This window comes from Dermochelys coriacea, chromosome 26 (assembly GCF_009764565.3).
Source record: "Dermochelys coriacea isolate rDerCor1 chromosome 26, rDerCor1.pri.v4, whole genome shotgun sequence".
Taxonomy (NCBI): Eukaryota; Metazoa; Chordata; order Testudines; family Dermochelyidae; genus Dermochelys; species Dermochelys coriacea.
The window spans coordinates 14,249,871-14,271,858 of NC_050093.1; the positions used below are offsets into that span (position 1 = coordinate 14,249,871).

Genomic DNA, 21,988 nt, shown 5'->3' on the forward strand with positions numbered 1-21,988 from the left:
ACGAAAGTAGTAGGCATTATAGAGCACGTCATACGTGCCAAGCAGAGCTCCCAACGACTTCAGTTGCAGCTGTGAGTGCTCAGGACTCCTGTGAATCAGACCCCAGCATCTCAAGTTGGGCACCTGGAAGATGAGGAACACAGGCCATGACATGCAGTGAAAAGCTGGGAGTAAGTGACTTGCCCAGCATCACATAGGAACGCTGTGGAAGAGGCAGGGATTAATTCATCTCTACAAGGAAGCATTCAACTGCCAAAACCACAAGGCCAGGCTTTATTCCTGCAGTCACCTGCTCCACTCACTACACACCTTCCAATTTCTGCAAGAAGGGAGGCAGGGGTCCTAAACCTTTTTCTTTCTGAGGCCCCCCCCAACCATGCTATACAACTCCATGGCCCAAGCGGGGGCGGGGAGGGCCTCAGGCATAGGCGTCGTTTGACTTCTATTTTGGGGGGACAGAGGCTAGTGGGGCTCGAGCCAGCTCCGCACGGTGGGGTGCAGAGAGGGAGTGTCACCTCCACCCCCTGACTCACTTAAGCAGGCCACCCAGCCTGTCTGGGTTGGGGGGTTGGTAACCAAAAATTATAACTCAAAGGTGGAGGGGCTTAGCTCAAAAAAGTTTGAAAACAGTTTAGGATGCAGGCAGGGGTGTAGCAAGGGGCTGTGTGCAGACAGGGAGTAGCTCAAGATGCAGGGAGGGCGTAGCTGGGGCTGTATGCGGGCAGGGGGGGTACTCAGGGTGCAGAGAGGAGGTAGCTTAGGTGTAGGGAGAGGGGTATTAGGGGCTGTGTGCTGGGAGGGTTCCCCTGGGGTCCCTGTTTCCAGAGGGGTCTGCTAGCCATGGAACTCCTACTGGCTGCCTCTGTGAGAGCAAAGGGGGCTGGAGAGCAGCTTGAACCCGGGACACTAGCAGGAGACAAGGGAATGCTGCAGCTGCTTGCTCCATGGCACCAGCTTCCCGCCTCCGACCTGGCCAGGGGATGAGGAGAGGAGATGTGGGGGAGCTACCCCAGGACTGTTGTGCTCTTGTGCTGCAGGTTTGGGGGGAGGGGGGGGAAGAAGAGAGAAATGCCCTCCATGTTCTCAACCCTGCCCATGGACTCAGGGCTTCTGCCCAACAGGGAGCTCCAAGGCTCCGGGATTCACCCCAGTCAGTGCTTGTCAGCTTCAGCCCCAGCTCCTGACTTCAGCCCTGCGGGGGGTGCTGGAGCTCTGGGTTTCAGCCGCAGGGCCCTGCAGACCCCTTGAAAGGGCTCGCGGACCCCCGATTGAGCATCCCTGCCACAGACAACAGATTCATTAAGGGTTGATCCTGTCCCACTATAAAAAAAAAAAAAAAGGAGGGAGTTTTGCCCTTGGGTTCAAAGGGAGGAGTGTACCCTTCCTACACAATCCTAAATCATTCCCTGAGCACTGTCCCATCCTGTCAACTGAATGAAGCGGGGACCTGTGGGAAAAAAGAGCACGTGCTCATGTATTAAGACTATCATAATGCAGACACACGAGGGGGCTGAGTTAAGATTGCACTGAGCAGTCAAAGAGCAGCAGATCCAGCAAAACCCAAAGAACAGAAGAACCCTGTTGTCTCAAACGCCACGCAAACTGCAACACACACGGCCCAAAAGATGGGTTTTGCAATTCCACAGTTGGGGCAGCAATAAGAGAACTGAATCGCATTGAAAAGAGAAATACAGACCTGTCTGCACTGTTCGTTTCCCTATTGAATTCAATGCAAATCAAAACTTTTGTGCATTGATTGTTAGCCAGAAGGAACCATTGTGACCACCTAAGTCTGACTCCTGTATAACAGACCATGGGACTTCCCTGAAGCTGCTCCAGGACTTCCAGCTGATGGCTGAATTCAGCATTTTGGGGCCCCAGAAACCCTGGGTCTTTCTGCAGGACTGAGGGCCAGATTGCTGCTGAGTGTAGAGCTAGCACTTTATGTGTCTAGAATGCCTTTCAACCAGAGGGGCCCCAGAGCCCCTTTCAGGCTGTATAGAAGGGTCATTCACCTGTGGTTGAAATGGAGGGAGAACATAGCAGCTGGGCTGGTTTATAAGAGGGAACCAGCACAGCACCTTCCAAAATTGAAGCTTCATTTTGCCGCCATAAAGGTTGCAAAGTTTGCCCCCGTTAAGGTCCTGAAGTTGCCAGAGCGGATATTGAGGGGCTGCAGGAGTTAACCCCTCCTGGTGTGCAATGTATTATTGCTACAGCACAGTGTGCTCAGAGCTGTACAAAGTAATGAGGCAGCCAGGGAAAGGACCTGGACTGTAAGTAAGGGAAAGCAATAGACACGGGGACCCAGATCCAGGACCCAGATCCTCAAAGGTATTGAGGTGCCTAACTTCCCTTGGTTTCAAGGGGACTTAGGCACCTCACCTTTGAGGATCTGAGGGACCAGTCACCAGGGATTCAGGTAAGAGACTTGCTGAGAAGAGCGAGGTGTAAGCTGAACAGATGGAGCAGAGCAGGGAAGCCTGGTCAGGCTGGGTGAGGGAAGAGGTTCCAAGCATGGGGGACGGATGACGGGACGAGACTGGAGATGAGATAAGAATGAGGCCTTGGACAGAGGAATAAGAAACTGATTGAAGGGAGCAAAGCACCGAGGAGGGCAAAACATGACTCTGAGAAGCTTGATGCTTATTGTGGATTCTGTCTGTCTCAGCCGAAAGACAGCACACCAGCCCACTGCCCCGTGAAGGGACACGAGTTGATGTCAGCTCAGGAGGGCAGAGCACCACTTCCTTGCACCAGTCCCTGCAGCAGAGCGCCTCTCCCAGGGGCACTGGGGTCAGCACCCACTATCCCAAGAACCAGAGGGTTTACCGTAGGTGGGAGGTTTACCATCAAGTATTGACTGGGCCCCACTCTTGGTTAGTTTGTCGCAGTGGTCCAGATCCTGCAAGATCTGCTATGTTGGGATATGAACAGGAGGGAGGAAGCAAAAGACTTTTTAAAAATAACATCCCAGGGGGAGGGAGAGAACAAGGTATGAAGGGGAACAAATTACAGGGCTGAAGTACTAAATGCCAACTTCACCTCAGTTCCAGCTAGAGAAGAATGTCAGTAATGAGCAATCAGGTAGCACAGAAGGAGGTGAACAGCCAAACGAGAGAAGCAGCAGAATTGTTCAAGAGTAAGTGAGGGAATATCTGGAGGGTGGGGAGCCTGCTTAAAAAATCAGCAGACTCCCATGAAAGCTACTCAGGACTTTAAAGGAATTAACTTGGAGTTGTTGCCAACTGCCATGGAAGGCAAGAGAGGTGTCGGGGCAATTTTTGATACAGGATCAGAGGAGATCTAGGGAAGTGGAGACCAATTATTAACCCTGGGTGCTATGCAGACAAGTGCTTTCATAGCTCTTCTAGGCAGGACTCTGTAATAAATTCAAACAGCCTGGCTAGCAAACATTTGGGGACGGGGCGGGAGGGGATGTGTTGTGCACAACACCGAGCACAGGTTTCTAAAAACAGCTCATGCAAATCTATTTTAATCTCACTCTTTGACAAGCTAACTGGTGTTATGGAGAAGGGGAACGCAGAGGAGATTACACACAGGACCAGGAGTTTGCAAAGGCACTTCACACAGTGTCACATGACAGACACAGAGAAACTAGAAAGATGCAAGCTAGCTAGGATCGCAAAGCTGGAGAGACTATAAAAATTGAGCTTAGGTGTTTGTAGAGCACTGGTCCAGCTATCATCCAAGCACTAAGAGGCGCCAGGAAATGGTAAGAGGTAGAGAATTAGGTTGGGAAATTACAGCCATTGGATTTCTTCCTTTGCTGGACCAGGACTCTAATGGGTTTCACAAACATGCTGGAGAAGAGGATGGAAAATACATTGATCTTTAGTCCGATCACCTGCAATCTGGATATAATTAAACAAGACACTGCAGTGATGCTCCTTTTAGGCGGAGAAGGATAAAGGGAGCATTGAGGAGGATAAATGCAGAGGGAACCAACATAAGAAACAGGAGGATGAAATGGTTAAACAGGTGGACTGTGGCAGTGATTATAGGACAGTGGACTATAGGACAGTGAAACAGGGAGCTGTATAGGATGGGATGGATGGATTACAAGGGAAATTAACCCCATTAGCCCTGTCTGTATTTACTAATAAGCAGGAGAAAATAGGGAAAAGAAATGTTGAATAAGAAGAGTAGGGTAAGGTGGAGACATGGTGCAGGATGGGGTGAGGAAGCTGGAAGTGAGATTAGGAACAGGCAGCAGGGAGCTAGAAGGTACAGAAAAGGGAGCTGGAGAAGCAGACGAGGGGACACCCTATGTAATCAAAGAGATGCAGGGCATGGGGAGCACTGCAACCCTTTGCTTATATACTTACCTGGCGCACCATGAGAGGGGCATGGCAGGGTCCATGGGCTAAGGGAAAGTACGTACCTACAGCCTGGAAAACTGAGGCTGCAGGGAGATGGGATTGTGGAAGATAAAGGGAGCCTGCACAAGAGAGAGACAAAATCCCTCAAACTAAGATATTTCAGGATTTCACCTAAAAAGAAATCAGTCTGAACAGTAGACTGACCCACTCAGTGCAGCCAGACCGCTGGGAGCGGAGCAGACATCACCACCCTGAATAGGCAGATGGCCCTAGCCTCAGTTATGGTCTGGCTAGAACGGCTGAGACACTAGAAGCCACCTGAGAGACAGAGTGGGAGAGATCAGATCTTTTATTGGACCAACTGCTGCTGGTGAGAGACACGAGCTTTTGAGCTCACCCACCTTGTCTCTAATAGCCTGGGACCAACCTGGCTACAACAACTTGAAGCCACCTTTCATATCAATCTTGTCCCTGCTCCCAATGTCTGCAAGAGGGAAATGGCTGCTGTGAGCCTGAGGGCGCACAGAACCAGCTCTGTGTGTGGGGCTCCACTGATGCGTGCTCACCTCAGACAGCATGCCGTGCACCTGTTTGTTTTCTGTGCAGCAGGCAATCGCGTGTCGCTGAGCTCAGTAACTCCTAACCCTTTCCCCACAATGAGCCCACAAAGCAGCGCTGAGGAGAAGGTTGGACTATTGCTGCCAATGCGCCAGCTGGGGGAACACTGCGAAGATCCCCACAAAGGGTCACTTGACATGTTACGAGTTTGCTTTGGCTGCTCTCGCTTCCTGTGAGCGCGGCTGTAACAGACTGAGTTTGGCCAGCACGAACATCTGTGGGAAATAAAACTTCAGCGTGCGATGCCGTGAATTCACCACCACCGTCTTTTAAATGGGCAAGTGCTGCAGAAGGACAAGCTTGTGTGCTCAACCAATTGCAATCCAGAAACAATACCAGGCGGTTTACCTAACCTGTACAGCTCACGCACCAAATGCTCACAGGGAGCCGAGTGCAAGCAAGAGTTGCATCAATTCATTAACAAATGGCTGAACTGCAAACAATGAACGAATCCGAGGACCCAGCAAACCACTCGTGTCTATTCTGTGAGCAGCAAACGAGACAGTCCTGCTTGAGAATTACTCACTAGCCTCCAATTACCTTCAAGTGTAATTTCATCTCCCGCCTTTTTGCCGTGAACCCCACACTCCCACCATCAATATGTTAGAAAACAGCTGGAGATTCTTACAATCCTCCATCGTTTTCACTCACATATGGCCTGAACCAGCTTGTTCAAGACAACGAAAGACTCTCTTCGACTCCAAAAGGAGCTGGAGAAGGCCCTTGATCTTACTTCACCACCTTGCTGTCCCCTTCCTTCTCCAAATCACTGTTATTTAACACACACAAGTCCCCTTACTGACCTGGGAACTCCCATGACTAACCTTTGCACAATCTGCAAAGCTCCTACAGAATGTCTTTGTTTCTTATTTGTTTTCCTTATTCATCTAGTAGGGACCTTATTAAAACCTTTTTTGGAAAATCGAAGTAAATTACATCGCTGTTATCTGCTAGTTTAACCTTCTCCAAAGACATGACAGGTTAGAAGATAGGGTTCTCTCTCACAGAGGCCATCCAAGAGTTATACAATTCTTTGGTTATATTTCCAGTTTTCCTAGCACTACCTATCATAGGGTTTTATACAGCTGCCCATCACCGTAGTCTCAGAGGGCCTTCCGCGTAACACCATCAGCAACAGTGCTGTCCCTAGTGTATGTCACGGTACTGAGGTGTCTCCTCAGCCTTCCAACTGGCTGCTTACCATTTTCCATTACCTCGTTGGGCAGGGAGGTATCCCTCTAGTGACCCAAAATCTGGTGGTGCAATGGAGCACCAATAATCCTCTCCCCCAGATTGCAGGAAGCTATGCAGAAACTCAAAAAAGGGGCTTTTTGTCCATTTGTGCATCATCATCTGCTATTCCTGATGTCAGAGCCACTTTGTTGTACATTTCCTCCCAGAGAGGAGAACAGCCGGGCCCAAAGGAAGGTCACTTGCTCTCCTTGCAGAAAGATTTAACATTGCCACTTGCTACCACTTGAACAACAGGATTAACTACAACGACATGGTCCCTTCATACAGATTTCTTTATAACTCTGGGATACTCCTTCCCTATGCAGCCCCCTCTGTGCCAGAGTCTGAGCCTAGGAGTGGCCACAGACCCTTCTTCCATCTTATTCCTACACCTTCAATGCAACCTGGCCTGCTCTCTTCTAGAAGCCTAGGGTCTAAAGACTCACTGGATGCGAGGACATCAATGGCAAGAAGTGGCCAGTTCCTTCATTTATCCTTGTAATGGCTCAGCACGTGTGCGAGGATGGTTCACACTGAGGGCACTTCACAGCAGTGGGACATTGGAACAGCACCATGACTGGCATCGGGGCTTTTTTGACTAATTTCCACTACATAGCAGGGGGGACTTAGAAGGACCAGCTGGACAGATGTGGCTGCAACACTTGTTGATTCCCATCCATGATGAGGAGAAGCCATGGGAGACCTCCCTCAGTCAGCTGGCCCTGAGCCAATGATTACACCCCAGGCGCTGCAGCCAGTCAGTATTGGAGACAGCTGGTGCATGCAGAAGTAGGGCACTGATACTAGCTGCTCCAAGTGTCCCCATCCAGGCTTCACTGAGCAGCTTTTTCACCTTGGGCAGAGAGGGCCAATAACATCCCACCCACACCACAACTTCTGCTGGATCAAGATCAGCGGTGGGAAAGCAATTTTTTTAAATGGGCATTTACACCCACTCCACCCTAGGCTCTCCCTGGGCTAACAATGGTCAACGGCCATTGAAAAGGAAAATTCTGGTCACTCCACACAAGCTAGCACTGCCAGCGAAGTCACTAGCACCAGAACAGTCTGCAAGAACCAGTCCTACAAACTATATCAGAAACAGTATGAAGGACACTCAACACTGGCTCCCCTGCCCCTAAGCGCCCTACCCCAACCCCCCTCTCCAGCCCCTATGCCCCCTCCTGACCCCAGCCCCCCACCCTCAACCCTCCCTCCTCTCCTAAGCCCTAACCAATCAAAAATGAGGAAATTAATAAAGTGTAAACAAACCAGTGCAAACCCCTCCCCCAAGCAGAGTTTTGACCCCAGAAGGAGACATGCCAGAGACTCCATGAAATCCACTAGGCACTTGGTTATTTCTATGGATTTTATGTGGAAGGTGCCCAGATATTACAGCCATGGGCAGCCAGATAAAAGCCTAAGCAAGACAGGGCTGACAAAACTGCCATGTGGGCAGGGCCCTGGGGATCCTCTTCTGGACAAGGCTGCTGCAGGCTGGGAAGCAAGACAGTTGAGGCCACCGTGGTGACGTTTGGGCACTGACTGCTGGTACGCACTGGAAATGTGACAACAATGTGAAGTTCTCCTTTTAATCAGCTGCCAGTTGGTTAAGTCTGCAGAATTGCCCAGTTAACACTCTAGAAATAAAGGGGAGGAGCTCAGAGCACCCGGATTAGCAGGGACTACGGCTCCCATCACTTGTGCCAACCAATGCTCATCTCTAATAAGTATCAGCATAATGCCACAACTGTGCTTGGCATGTCAGAGGTTAAGGCAGGGGAGAGACACGGTCCCTGCCTCAAAGAACTTCTAGTCTAAATAAGATGACACAGGACAGGACGGGGGAGAGACAGAGAGAGGGGAGGGTTGAAAGGAATCACGTGATGCACATTACAGAGCTGTTGGATCATGCACACGTGTTTAAGTGGTAGCTGTGGTAGGGCAAGACAGGAGTAGACAGCAAAGGGGAGAGCCAGCAGGATTCAAGGAGGGATCTGAAGGAGGAGAACGAGGAGGGATGGGGTTCCAGGCACAGGAAAGGAGAGATGCACCCAACAAGGTGAGCAGAGTGAGCAGAGCTCAGGGGCAAGAAAGGAGAGACAGCAGAAGCCAGGGCAGAGGGGTGGGGAGTTCGAACTTGCTGTAGGAAGAGACATGCAGCCAGTGAAGGGATGTGGTGGGGAGTGGAAATGAGAGTCATTTGCAGAGGGAAGCAAGGGATCAATTTAGCATTTAGTTGGTAGAGCCAAGTGAGGCCCCTTGATTTGGCAAAGGCTTCTACCACCCTGGCTTCGCAGATTGCTGCTTCTTGGTCAAAGGGCAAGGACACAAAGCCAACATGCGTGTGCTCCTGCTCTCCCGCTGAGTGATTGCGAGAAGGGGGTGCCCAAAAGAGGCAGCTCTTACCAAGATGCACTTCCCTGGTTCCAGACTCCAAAGGGAACTCTCCGTGTTGATCTTGTGGGTGAGTCTCCCTTCCATGAGGACACGCTGGCTGCTCCCCTCCAGCACGGCCACACGAATTGAGCTGCTGCTGAGATTCACCGACACCTGGAAGCAGAGAGACAAGGAAATCAAAAGGGCCATTCCCTCTTGCTTTCTCCCCCATGTTTGGTGGGGTGAGGAAGGGGGGGGTTGAGTGCACTCATTGGGGATGAGAGGAAAGCAATCAGATCTTTATATAGCAGGGAGGCAGGGAATCCTGCCACAGCTTGAGGGAGATGGAAAACCATGTAAATGCAGTCATTTACTCTACTGGGGACTTCTTCGTGTGCCCTTTGCTATTGCCGCAGTTAGAGTGCATGCCTCACCAGCTTTGAGAACAGGGGAATGAGGAGGGGATTTCTGTTCTGCGAAGGATTCCACAGGGTTGAAGTGTCTCTCTCTCCCTGAATTCTTCACTCTCGTGCTAAAGACAAAGCGTACTTGCTGGGTTTGGGAGGGAGACAGCTTGGCACCTGCAACTGCTGGAGATTTCAGAATCAACCCAAAGAACAGCATGAAAATTATGATCTTGGGTTGGTCCTATGGCCTCCTGCTGCATCTGTGGTAAGGCTTGGAGAGCATGTGGGTCACGGGGGTGGGGGCAGAACATGCCTATGGCATGCTGCCCCTGCTACAGCACAGATTAGGACAGAGCAGGAAATGGAAGCAAGGAGACAGTGCTGACGGCAAAGTCAAGAAAGGTTTTATTCCTGGCATGCCCTCTACAGGAATGAGGCCAGGTCCCTCACACAGCAGCAATGCTGCCATATGGGAGACCCTGATCCGACCTGCTGTGGAGGGGACATGCTTCTTCCCAAAGGAGGTGGAGGTAACTGCTGGCTTGGTTCATGGAGTGGTGTTACTTTCAGTCTCAAAAGAGACCATCTGTTCTTTCTTCCGCAGCCTCAAGCTGCAGTCACTGAAGAAAGGGATCTGGGGGAGCCCTGCTCTCCCTCGAAAACAACAAAGGATGCACTAACATATTCAGGAAAGGGAACTGTCCCATCTTTCAAACACTGCCTTAGCACTGAGGCAAGGGAGTTACCACTAGATTTGCCTGCACACTCTCCCAGAGTTCCCCCAGATTCTGCTCTGCAGTTCTCATCTGAAATGTTACTACATTATCCATTATCTAGGTGATTTCTAGTGACTCAGTGCGGGCAGAGGACAGACTGAAGCTGCTCCAGTCAGGGACTGCACCACAATTGCATTTGATAGATGCCACAGAGATAAAACCAAAAAATGAGCCACTTCTGACAGGTCTCTTGGAGACCTGGAGAGGAGCTGAGAACACCCAGTGCACACAATAGAGGGGGAAACAGAGAAAGCAAGAGCCACTAAGCTTAAATACTCTTCAACCCGGACCGTGCAAGAGGGCTGTATCTAAAATACCCAAGTGTGAGCTGAGTGGAGTCTCTAAATCAAACAAAAGGCCCATTGAGAGGAGCCCAAAGGGAAATTCAGGAACAAAGGAGAAGGGGTGGGAGAACTGGATGGCTTAGGGGACTGGTAACGGCACCAAGTCTCCTGGTTCGATCCAGCCCAGGACAGACATGATTGGAAGCAAATTTCTATCTGACAGATGTTTGTGGGCCTTTGTGAACAGAGCTCAGGGAATCCACATCCCACATAGCCCCTCAGAGAGGCCTCTCCATGGAGCCAGCTTCCTATTTCATCCCTGGAGACGGACCCCTCCAAGGCAGGCCAAAGGCCTTTTGGAAGAGGGTTGTGAAGAGAGCCTGGCTGCTGCTCTGTGGACAGAGGGTTTTAGCCTGGCCCCTTTCATTCGTAACTCTCAGAGTTGAGGGAAGACAGGACCATCAGAGGATTAACCACAGGCAGCTTCTAAGCAGAATTAGTGCTGCAGGGTACTGCTGCCACAGCATGGCCCAGAATAAGCCAGCAGCCTCCAAAGGGGAGGTCAGTGATTTAGCCACAGTTCAGCAAACAAATGAATCCTTAAACAAGCCTGCAATCCCTTTAGTATGAGGTGGCTAAAAGAGAAGCCACTTGAGGCTGGAGGTACTTCCCCAAGTGACCTCTTAGGAACAACGAGACACTGGGCAGTAACAAGGCCAGGATAAGTGTGCCCAGGACCTGAGAAGTTTACAGCAACATTTCAAAGAAAATCAGACTCAGGAAGATGCCAGGAGGTGGTGAGCATGCCAGGAAAGGAGTATTATTTTTAATAAAGTCAATGGAGCATGGCTTCTCGTATTTGAAATGACACCTATTAGAGACTATAGGGCAGCGTACAGCTCGGGGGAGAGTTTGCTGAGATTGTGGAGAGACCCAGAGCAGATGGAGAGGCGTTCCAAGCTGATCTGTTAAGTGATATGGTACCAGGATTCCCCGGATGGACGTGACTTACTGTTTCATTGCAGGAGCTCTGGATCTATAAGCACTCCTGGGATAAAGACAAGAGAGACCCTGATACAACACAATTAGGCTCCCAGAATAGGAACATTTATTGAAAATTTCCTCTCTCCCAGTTCAGATCCATTAACCAATGGGCTCTCAGCCTGAATATATACAGTCAAAACCAGACCTGTCAGTCACTGATATGGGAGGGTTTGGCCAACCACACCAAAGAACGCACAAGTTGAGACTGTTTCCATAGCACGGAATAAGGTGGACTGACATTTCTGAACAAGCTTATACGCACTAGCAACGACCCGAGTTCCAACAGCAGAGTATACCATCATGAACTAATCAATGAGCCAAACAAGCCAAAGAAACACTCTAAACAAGGGAGTGTCGGATCTGTAGATCTTGGAATGCAGAGAAAGGAAATTTTCAATAAATCAGAATAAGTTTTCCTTTTCTACTAGTCCCACAGATCCTTTAACGAATGGGATTTTTATAGCAGTACACCTTCAGGGAGGGTTCAGATCAAACAGAACTACAGGGGTTTAAATTCCTTCTCTACTCCTGGGACGTCACAATGTGGCATGCCCTCCTACCAAAGGCAGCACCTGCTGAGGCTTAATGAGATACATCAGAGGCTGCTACCGCTCTCAGAGAGTAGGCTTTGATGCTGGTTGCTGGACAGAGACTCTCTGACTTGTAGGCCTCATGGATGCACCATTTTAACCATCTTGAAATAGCAGATTTTGATACTTTTTCCTTTTAGATCCCAGGTGGTAAAGAATAAATAGAGCATTGAACTTGGGACTCCTGTGTGCAGTGGATGTAGATCTTGAGGGCTCTAGACCAGCTGATCTCTTGGGCAAGATGGCTTTGGACAAAACAGGGAGAACAATTTTCTAGGTTCAATGAGTTAATTTTTGAGATACAGCCCAAGTCGTTCAAAGAATCACTCCACCGCTGCGGAACGTGCAGTAGCGTTCCTCAGTAGATCAGGCCCTAGAGTCTGATGCCTTCTGGGCAGAGGTGATAGCTACCAGGGAGGCCACCTTGATGGAAAAGAAATACATGATTACATTCCTGAAGGGCTTGCAGCCCCACCTCCCAGCTATTTCAATGCTTAGCCAAAACCGGCTCCTGGATTCAGAGCAGTGGGCTAAACTGCAGCCAAGCAAGACTGAAGCAATGTTGGTGGGAAGAAGTTGTGGTTTTAAGATCCCCCACTGCTGAGTGCATCAGCCCTTCAGATTGTTAAGCTGGCCTGGAGCCTCTGGGCCCTTTTTAGCTCCTCTGGGCTAACGGATGTCCAAGGAGCTGCAGAAATGCCCCACCTGCACCTGCGATGGGCCAGTTGATCGGGCTCCATCCAAACACACACACTCTTGGCCACAATGACTCATGCATTTGGAGACTTCTAGGCTTGATGATTGCAATTCATATCCAGAATGACGCCACATGCCCTGAGGAAGCTCCAACAAACACACAACATAGCAACCAATCTGCTTAGCAATTCAGGTCACCGTGATCTCATCACCTCATGGCTCTGCTCTCTGCAGTTGCGCCCCATTAAATATAGAGAGCGATTCAAGGTCTCTGTCCCTAATGCTCAAAGTCCCCCATGAGATTACCCTAACTGCCTCTCCCCCCACCACCACAACTTCCCACGACAACTCCATTCCACTGGAGTCACGAAAGATGGGACCCAAGGGTGCGGGAGACAGAACTTTCACAGGAGCTGCACTAACTTCCACAAGAGAGCAGAACGACTGTGGGCCTTGCCGAGTTCAGAATTCAGCTCTTCCATGTCGCTTTCAGCTCCAATAATTTCTTCGCACACAAATACACCCACACACATCCACACCAAGCAAGCAAACAAAAAACCTATAAACTAATCCAGCTAATTCTCCTACAGGCTGGGAAGGAAGAAAGATTGTCGTTATTTCTATGTTCAAGTTCTGGGGAGGCACTCATACGATGTGATGGGGGGGCCTACAAGCAATCAGAGTTCAAGATGAGAGAGAGGAACCTTTACTCTCCCAGTCTCCTGCTGCTGCTCCTCCAGGGACAGTCCAGGGACAGCTACATTTAAGCTTGCCTGAGCCAAAATGCCATAGCAACCGTCCTAAATCAAAAGTTAATCATGTTTAAAATGAGATTTTAAATCATCTTTGGTGCTGGGCACTAGTTCGCAGCCAAGGAAGCTCAGTGTGTAAGTGCATTTTAATCTCACTTTACTTGGGCTTTTTTGCTGCAAGGTAGCAAAAGAATAAGCTTATTTGTAGAACATGGGTGAACACTTCCAGTTTGCAAGATGTCGTCATTCACAAATTCTATGTCCATTTACTTTCAAATTTGGTAGAAAATGTCTACTTTGACCCCCGACCTAGCCCACCATTTTTGACGTAGATACGGACATTTTTGAGATTTTTAGAGCGGGTCAAGATCTGGTTTCAATGAAAACTCAGCTGCAACCTTAGCTGTGTTGTTGCTTCCATGACACTGGAAGAGGGGGTGACATTACCATGTGCGTGAACTGCTTCGCTACAGCGTTCATGGCACCTCCTGCTACTGACAAGGGAAGTGCATGCTAGAAACCCACGACTGATGAGTCAGATGTTACTGTCACCTCTGAACAGCTGGGGTCAGCCACAGCTTAGCTCACAGCCACACAGCTCGCAGACTGGTGGCCTCACTCCAAAGCTCCCAGGGCCTTTGCCCACATCAGAGAATGTGGCGGTGCTGCAGGTTAGGAAGATCTGCCATTTCTGTGCTGCGGGACCAGGACTGGATGAGAAGACACAAATGGTGTCACTTCCTGTTTCCCTCCCCCAGCCAACCCCTTCTTGAAATGCAAAATGCTGCTTTTACATTGTGAGGCTCCTGAGGAGGAAAGGACTGAACCTGAGAGTTTCCATGCCTATCCCCAGGACACCCCTTCTTGCAGCAGAGGGCCATGCCTGTGTTCACACACATGCTGCCTTGCCTTGCCAAGAACTCCTGCCTCCCATTTAAACCTCTGCAGGGCGCTGTGGGAAAGCTTATAGAGCAAGCTGCACGAGCAACTCCATCCAGCACCAAATGGCATAATCTATATCCTCTTCCGAAAGTGACAGAGCACTTGGAAACATTCATTAAGATTCAACCCCTCCGTGGGGTAGATGAGGGCGAAAACAGAGATACTTGACCCACCACTGAAATGCAGACACTTCTGCAGTGGGGCCAGGCCAGCTGTTTAACAGCATGCAGCATCACTACACAATTGTGCAGGACAATAAATAAAGACATCTCAAATCCAGTTGAAACTGCAGGGGTGTTTGGAGAGGAAGAGAAGGAGGTGGAATCTGGACAGGACGTGGGGGCTTACACCTTGACCCTTGCAATAAATGCCTTGGGAACGTTAAGGAACACCAGTCATCGGGAGCTCAATTTTACATCTCATTTGAAGGACAGCACCTTCAGCCACACAGCACCTCCTGCATCGTGCTGGGGAATTGACTCAGAACTAGTTCACAGGGAAGACCACCCCTAACAAGCCACCAACACCATGCCTACAGATCCTAGGTGGTCTCCCATTCACCTTGATCCTGCTTAGTTTATGAGATCTGAAAAGAACATGGCACAAGACGGGAGCATCTGTGAGCAGGTTGTGTTGGGCTTTCCTGATCACAATCTAGCCAACCAGCTCTGGGAGAGATAGACCATCTTTAATCCAGTTCAATTTCCTGATTACCAAGATTAGTCTCTGCAGTGGAATCGGGCTGACATCTGGCAAATGTATTTGCATGCAGGGAAAGGAGAAGTAATGTAAACTGAGCTAAAAAATAACATTAAGTGACTACATTAAACTCTGCTGCCAGGGACAGCAGGATCACCCCCAAGGTCATGCTGGGATGTTCATTAAAAGGAAAGGCGGGAAAAAGAAAAAGAAAAGAACGACAAGCCAGAGTTTTATTTATGCCCCTCTTTCTTCTAAGCAGGGTGAACACTAACCCTTTCCTCTCTCTCTCTCTCCTGTCCCCTCTCTAGCTGCCAGTGGCCTTCAGCTCACGATGCAAAAGGGGGTTGGAGGATCCAGCACCATCAGAATGAAGGGTGGCTCTGCAGTGCACCCATGCAGTACCAGAGTTCAGGACCGCCCATGCGAGGACGCCGCTCCTTCAAGCTGGTGGCACTGTATGCAAACAGCACTGTGCTTTCAAGCCTGGCCCAGAACTTCACCAGCCTGAAGGCTGTTCCCAAAGAGGAAAAGCCCCTCACTGCAAAACAAGGTAGAAGCAGGTTTTGTTTTCCCAGACCTAGCAAGAAATGGTTCTGATTCATTTTATAGACCCTGTAGAAAAATGGTGTCTTGGGTGCCCCCTGCTGGCCCCGCAGCAGCAGTTAACTACGTTCTCCCTAGGTCTGTGCTGCCACTGTCAATTATGCTGATGCACAAACAAAGCTATTTTGGATACAGAGCTATGTAGGTTGAAGTTGGTGAACAAAACCGACTGTGCTCATTTCAGCTGCCCTGAAAACAAAGGGGAAGGAAAAAAAAAAAAAACGTATTTCCCAAATGGAAAAATACAAAGTCAGTGGGGGCCTCTTTAAAGGCTTCTAGGACAACGGAAAGTAAAAATAAGCCTCTGGCTTGAACAACCAGTCTGCGTACCCCTCCCCAAACCCGCCCCCACCAATCAGACCACAGAGTGGGAACAAACCGAAGAGGGGTGTGATTTACATTGGCTACCCCAAACCCACCGTCCAGCCCAGCAATGAGATGCTTATAGGGCAGCGGGAGAGAAAAGAGTGCAGGAAACGTGGAGGAGGAAGGGCTGCTCCAGCTACCTGTAGATTTTCCTGCAGGTACAAGCTAATAGAAGAGTCACTCACCAATGGGTCTCTGCCAGGAAAAAAAAAATAAAATAACCTCCATCCACCCACCTGACCATGTTGTCAGATCAACTCAAATTCAAAAAGGCCGGGCTTTCCCACACGTGCTAACTGAGCAGGGGAGAGGGCTCGGATGGTCAAAAGGATCTGCCTCATTCAATAAAACCCGTGTGAGTCCGAGGAAAACAGCCTGGGGTGAAATGAAGCAGGCCACTCTGCCGCATGCCTCAGCTGTAGTCACATGAGCTGCACTTGTTTGAATCCACCCTGCAGGCAGCTCTCTTACAGCAGCACAAAATAAAGCTACAGAGCAGTGAGCCACAGGGCAGCCTGAGAGGAACAGGGACCTCATGCGGGACAACCTGGCCTTTGCTTACACCAGTTTGGATACCATCTCTCCTTAGGAAGCCTCTACTTGGAGGCAAGGTCTGGGTTTCAGTGTGTGTGTATATAATGTAGCCTGCCAGGGAAGAGTCACTCAGAGGCAGCATCTGGGTTTCAAGCGAGGAGGAGTGGAGAAGAAAGAGGAAATATGTCATGTATTCCTCCAGGAAAGCTGAGGCTGCGCCTGGGGTCTGCAGGGGTATGGCACTGAAAGGGAATCAGGCAAGTTTGGGGCACCCCTAGCATGTGCACACCTGCTCCATTACTGTTCAGCATCACTTTGCAGGCAGTTAGAGCTGCTACACACAGGCAGGCTGGGGCGCTGAGGGGGAGCTTGTCGCTGGCTGATAGCACGGGCGCTCATTACCTGCCTGCCCTTCTCGATGTGCTTGGGCACTGGCACTTTAATCTCCAGGTCGCTGTAGTCTTGAGACCAGGTGTAGTTCTCTCGCACGGCTCCATTGTAACTGTCAGGGTTGGTCTGGAACTGCTCCTGCCTCCTGAGGGGAAAGAGCGAGATGCTAGGTGTCAAGTGGCTCGGCACGCGGAGAGCGGGAAACACCAGGACATGCTGGGCGAGGCAGATGGAGGGTGCCGTGCCTGTAATCGGCTACCTGGAGGCAGAGCAAGGAGCACAGAAGAGCGACTTGACAGGCACTCTGCTGCCCACGCCCTGGGATCTCTCTTTGCTGGGGATACCTGCTAAAGGAACAGGTTTGAAACAGCTCCAGGCTCCTACAGGTCCTTCCCCAGCCCCAGGACCCCTTGTACAGAGAGAGGGGTGTCACCTGCCTTGCCAGTTTTCTGCTTATTAATGGCCCAGGTAGACTCAATAGCTCTAATACCTGCGTTTGTGTCAGAAACGCCCATGGCCAGCCTAGGGAGGAATGACTGTAAATGTGCAAAGGGATCAGCATGCAGTTGCATCCAGGCGTGCTGAGCCCCTCTGTCTCCAACCTCCAAGCAGCCTCCAGACAAAGACTATTACCTGCCAAGGCATGTCTAGCCTGACCCAGTGACCTCAGCACACGTGGGAACATGACAACCCGATGAGGAGAGAGGAACTGGTGAACGGAGGCAAACTGGGGTTTTCTAAGGAATATTCAGATTTTCTTTTGCTACTTAAAAGGTGCCGAACTGGATGAATCCAGCGACAAGGGAGACACCACAATGGTGGACACATGCTGCTGTCCTTTAGCATAGCCTTCCTGACCTGCCACCACTTGACGGAGTGGTACAGAAGAAGCCACCATACAGCCTACCTGCCTGCCTTGGCCAGACCAGAGAGAGGTGCTCACAGAGGTAGCTGGCGAGAAGGAAGTAGATTGGGCAGTATGATGACAGCTGGAAAGAGAAGGTGGGCTATAGCCAATGCATGGCTGATGGAGGCTACAGTTAAAATCCCTCCCCCAAAACTTGATGACAGTCTTGCCCCTTTAAACATTTCTCCTCTGTTACTCAAAGGGGAACTGCAAAATAAAAGTGAAGAATGAGGGAAACCCTCCCAGAATCCAGTGCAGAGACGCCATGCACCAGCTTTGACTAACTTTTTAACATTGTTTCTTGGTATCCCTGGGCTCAGTGAAGATATCCCAGAATGCTTCAATCCGACATAATGAATGCCATAGATTGCAAAAAAGGCAGCTGGTATTTGCGGCTTTGCATTCTAAGATCATTTTGCTAAGCCAGGAAGTATCAGAAGGAGAATTCCACAGAGGGAGAAAGAGGATTTTTAAAGTTAATAGAATCTGGGTTTTTTGCTACCTGATTTCCCGCCCCCCCTCCACCCACCTCCGCGCCTGGGTTAGACAGACAGGAGCTTCAGCATCAGAAACTGGACTACAGTCAGGTCTTATTTTTCTTTTGCATTCACCTTAAAAAAAACCTCAACAACCCCAAAGCTAACTGCCATATGAGGAAATTCGTGTTTAGGAAACAAACATTAACTGCCTTGACTCTGATGGGTTTCTAACAGACGACTGCAGGATTTGCCTAGTAAGATGCTTGAAGAGTTGTCACAGTTTGATCTAACAACTTTGTTGTGTGGTGATTTTTTTAAGAACTGGTGCATTAGAGGAGCATTTTGGGACCTGTAGCTCAGCATTACCTGTCTAAATGGATACTGGCACATTTAAAAAATTCCCACTGACAATTTAAACAATTCAAGATTCTGATGAGCCCCTTTTAAACATTGTGGAAACAATTATTTACCTAAATTCCTTTATAAAATGTTGATTTGCAAAAGGTGTTTTCTGCTCCCCTGTGATATTTGCAAGGGTCTATCCAGCAGGGAAGAGTGGCAGCACCAAATATGCTTGAACGCACCCTCTCCTTCCTCTCTGGGCACAGGCCTGTTGGCCGACTTCTCTGTTTCAGTTTTGCAGCTGTTATTACAGGTAAACACCCTTTTGCAACGTCTGAGGGGCACAATATGTATGCAGACAAGCCCTCGACCCCAGTCAAAAGCAGAGCAGCATTGGACTGGCCACACAGCGGTGAGATCAGCTCATGCATAAGACAGGATGCGTAACTGATCAACAAAACAGCGAAAGTAACTCCTCGCAAACCAGTTGCCAGTGCATAAGGGGAACACACTAACGAAAAAAACCCAATTGTTTTCATAGCTATAGGAATCTTACTGGGTATTTATAACAGTAATCCATAGAATTTCCAGCTGGAAATGTGATTCCTAACTTGTAAACGTCCCTGTAAATCACTGTCAGAATAAAATCGCTTTCATTTTAATCTCACAGAAGTTTTTTTTTTTAAATCGTTTCTAAACATAGCTGCAGCGCTAACAAAAGTCTGAGTTATTTTAAAATGTTTTGACATGTAACTAGTCTTCAATACTGATTAATATAAATACGGGCTGCATTGAGTTATGTAACAGGTAATGTAACGGGCCCACAAGACGGCCCACCCAAGGGACCTATCCCCCATGCACACACCCACGCACTGCTAGGCCTTCAACCAACCAAGTGTGGGTGGCTTCCAGCAGAACTGCATGCTGAAGATTATATAAAAGAGACACAGGTTTCAGAGTAGCAGCCGTGTTAGTCTGTATTCTCAAAAAGAACAGGAGTACTTGTGGCACCTTAGAGACTAACAAATTTATTTGAGCATAAGCTTTCGTGAGCTACAGCTCACTTCATCGGATGCATTCAGTGTGCTCAAATAAATTCGTTAGTCTCTGAAGTGCCACAAGTACTCCTTTTCTTTTTATAAGAGACAGACTTTAATTAAATTAAGATTTTGTTTTTTTTAAATAGTTAAAGGGGCAAAAAAATAAGATTTCACCAGCCTTATTAAAGCACTTTTTTTTGTAGGTGATTTTGAAACCGCTTGCTGAAATTAACAAATGAGAGCACCAGACGCACAAGACGGCAGCTGAAGGGTCTGAGCTCTGCAAGCTCAGCTGTTAGCTGCTATGTCCTGTCCCTGTGGAAATGGACCAGAGCAGAGATTTAAGGAGGGTATTGAAACACTTTGACAAAGTTTGATTTGCCTGGTGTTCGCCCATTGGGCCTCCGTTTCCATGGAGACGGGGTTGGCATGGCAGCAGAGAACCAGCGTTCTTGCTGGTTGGTTCTAGCTGCCAGCTTCCAAAACCACCCACAGATTTCAGGAACCAAAAGCACTGGGGGACAAATAGAAAATGAACGCGCAGGGGAAGATTTCAGACGCCCCACAACACCCTCGCCCACGACCGCAGAGTCATCTCGGGAGGGCAAACTGGCTAATGATTTCCAAGCCACGTGATCACTTCAGATACCTGCACAGCTTGAATAAAATAAAAATCAGTTCCAACTCAGGGTCCTGGTGTCAGCAGCAGCTACTGCTACAGACGTGACTCTGAACTGTCATGTTGCCATGCAAGCAGAATGCCTCAACAGAACTGTCTGAAAAAGCACTTTATGGTTACACCACACCCTCACATGCTTCATGGGGAGAGGAAGGATGGTCAGGTGGTTAGGATGCTAGCTTGGGCTGTTGGAGAGCCAGGTTCAATTCCTCTGCTCTGCCACAGACTTCCTGTACAACCGTGGGCAAGTCACTTAGCCTCTCTGGACCTCAGGTCTCCATCTGCATTGAAGATCATGAGGGGCTCAGATACTATGTCAACGGGTGGCTATAGAAGTATCTCAGATATATAGAGACACCCACGTTTCTCACCCACTCATGAGGGAAGAGATCTAGTGTGCTGCATAAGGGTTACTGAAAACAGCAGTGGTTATTAATCAAACAAATCCCTTTTGTAATAAGTCACCAACCTGTGGGGTTATCCCCCATATCCAGAGTCAGGCTTTGCATCACCCAAATAAATTCCTCCATTCTCAATGCTTTTTTATAAAGGGCAGGAATCGCATTTGGCCCTCTGAAGTATAAAGACAGCCTGGGGAAGGGGGTTAAAAAAAGTAGGGGTTCTGCTTGCTTGTTTCCAGCAGAAACAATCAGGTCTCAATTTATCTGGCTTTGCTGAAGGGCTCCTTGGAGGGCTGGAGAGCTAGTGGAATGAGGACATTACAAGAGCTACTGAGAAAGGGTCATGAAATTTCAAATTTGGAGAGGGTCTTTTTAGTTAGTGCCTATTTAACTCAAACCCCTAACAAACAGCTGGGAGAAAAAGCTCTCTGTGAAACATGCAACACCTCCACTCCAACTAAGGGCTGAGAAAGCTGCTATTCCAGTTCTCTGGTCATAGAATATCAGGGTTGGAAGGGACCTCAGGAGGTCATCTAGTCCAACCCCTGCTCAAAGCAGGATCTTCACTGAGTCATCCCACAAAAACAGGAAAGAGACAATTCGATGCGCCTGATATTTCTAAAATAAAAGCAGGAAAGCAAACATTCCAGGTCTCCGTTATCCATCAGAAAAAAGCCAAAGGCGGCACCCCTTTTTCACATTAATTCCATATGGCTGTGTAAGTAACGGGACCACAGTCCTGTTTCATTCTAGCCAGCTTTCCCTCTTCAGCCTCTTAGGATATCTACTTGGGGACTCAAGTAAGCTCATAAAACAACACAACGGTATTAGTGTCATTTAAACAACATACAGCAATGAGGGTGACACATCAGAAAGATGGGACAACAGGAGAATTACTGGATCAACGTCTGGGGTTTCCTACCAACTACCCAAAGGCAGGCTGGGATTTTTATTTCACAAAGTGAAGCTGGGGGACAGCTGTTCATGACTGTATTGTAGGAGAGTTTACAGGCCTCTCCTGGGTCACTTAAAGCTTGCATCTCATTTTAATATACAAACTGGGGCTTCAGAATGACTTCCCTCTAGGAAACCGCCAGCCGCTCCATTTCTCTTTCCACTTAGCACGTTCTGTTTCTGCACCCCAACCTGCACGACAAGGCAGTTGGCTTTTTAAAGAGCTGCTCTGCATTTCTAATTGGAGCTGGGGAAGCAGCAGCCACTTTGCAAGGCAGATGAAAAGGAGTGCTCAGAGGTCACCCTCCTGCAGCAAAGGTCAGTCTTTACAAGGGCTTGCAAGGCCTGGAGAGAACAGGCTGTCGCACTGGGAAAACTGGGAAAACAAGCTGCAGCTCATCAAAATGCAGCTACTGGGCTGGAGCTGAAAGGCCCAGAGGAAGGTCGTCTTTACACTTAGTGCTCACCTAGGACTGGCTGGAGCACACTTTCACAGCACAGCCATGAGTTAGGCCTCACAACAGCCT

General features: G+C 49.1%; 1 protein-coding gene and 1 long non-coding RNA gene across 2 annotated transcripts in view; one reads left to right on the forward strand and one right to left on the reverse strand.

Moving 5' to 3' along the window:
* The window catches only part of NUDCD3 (NudC domain containing 3), a 56,547-nt gene that overhangs the window by 6,186 nt on the left and 28,373 nt on the right, over positions 1-21,988 (reverse strand). The window contains exons 3-4 of the mRNA XM_038384866.2: positions 16,672-16,804; positions 8,604-8,747 (exon numbers count right to left, since the gene is read on the reverse strand). Coding sequence (XP_038240794.1) covers positions 8,604-8,747; positions 16,672-16,804 — 277 coding nt within the window. The remainder of the gene's footprint in view (positions 1-8,603; positions 8,748-16,671; positions 16,805-21,988) is intronic.
* LOC122457539 lies at positions 18,280-19,582 on the forward strand. Its single transcript, XR_006277103.1, has 2 exons — positions 18,280-19,337; positions 19,537-19,582. It is a non-coding gene; the product is annotated as an uncharacterized LOC122457539 (long non-coding RNA).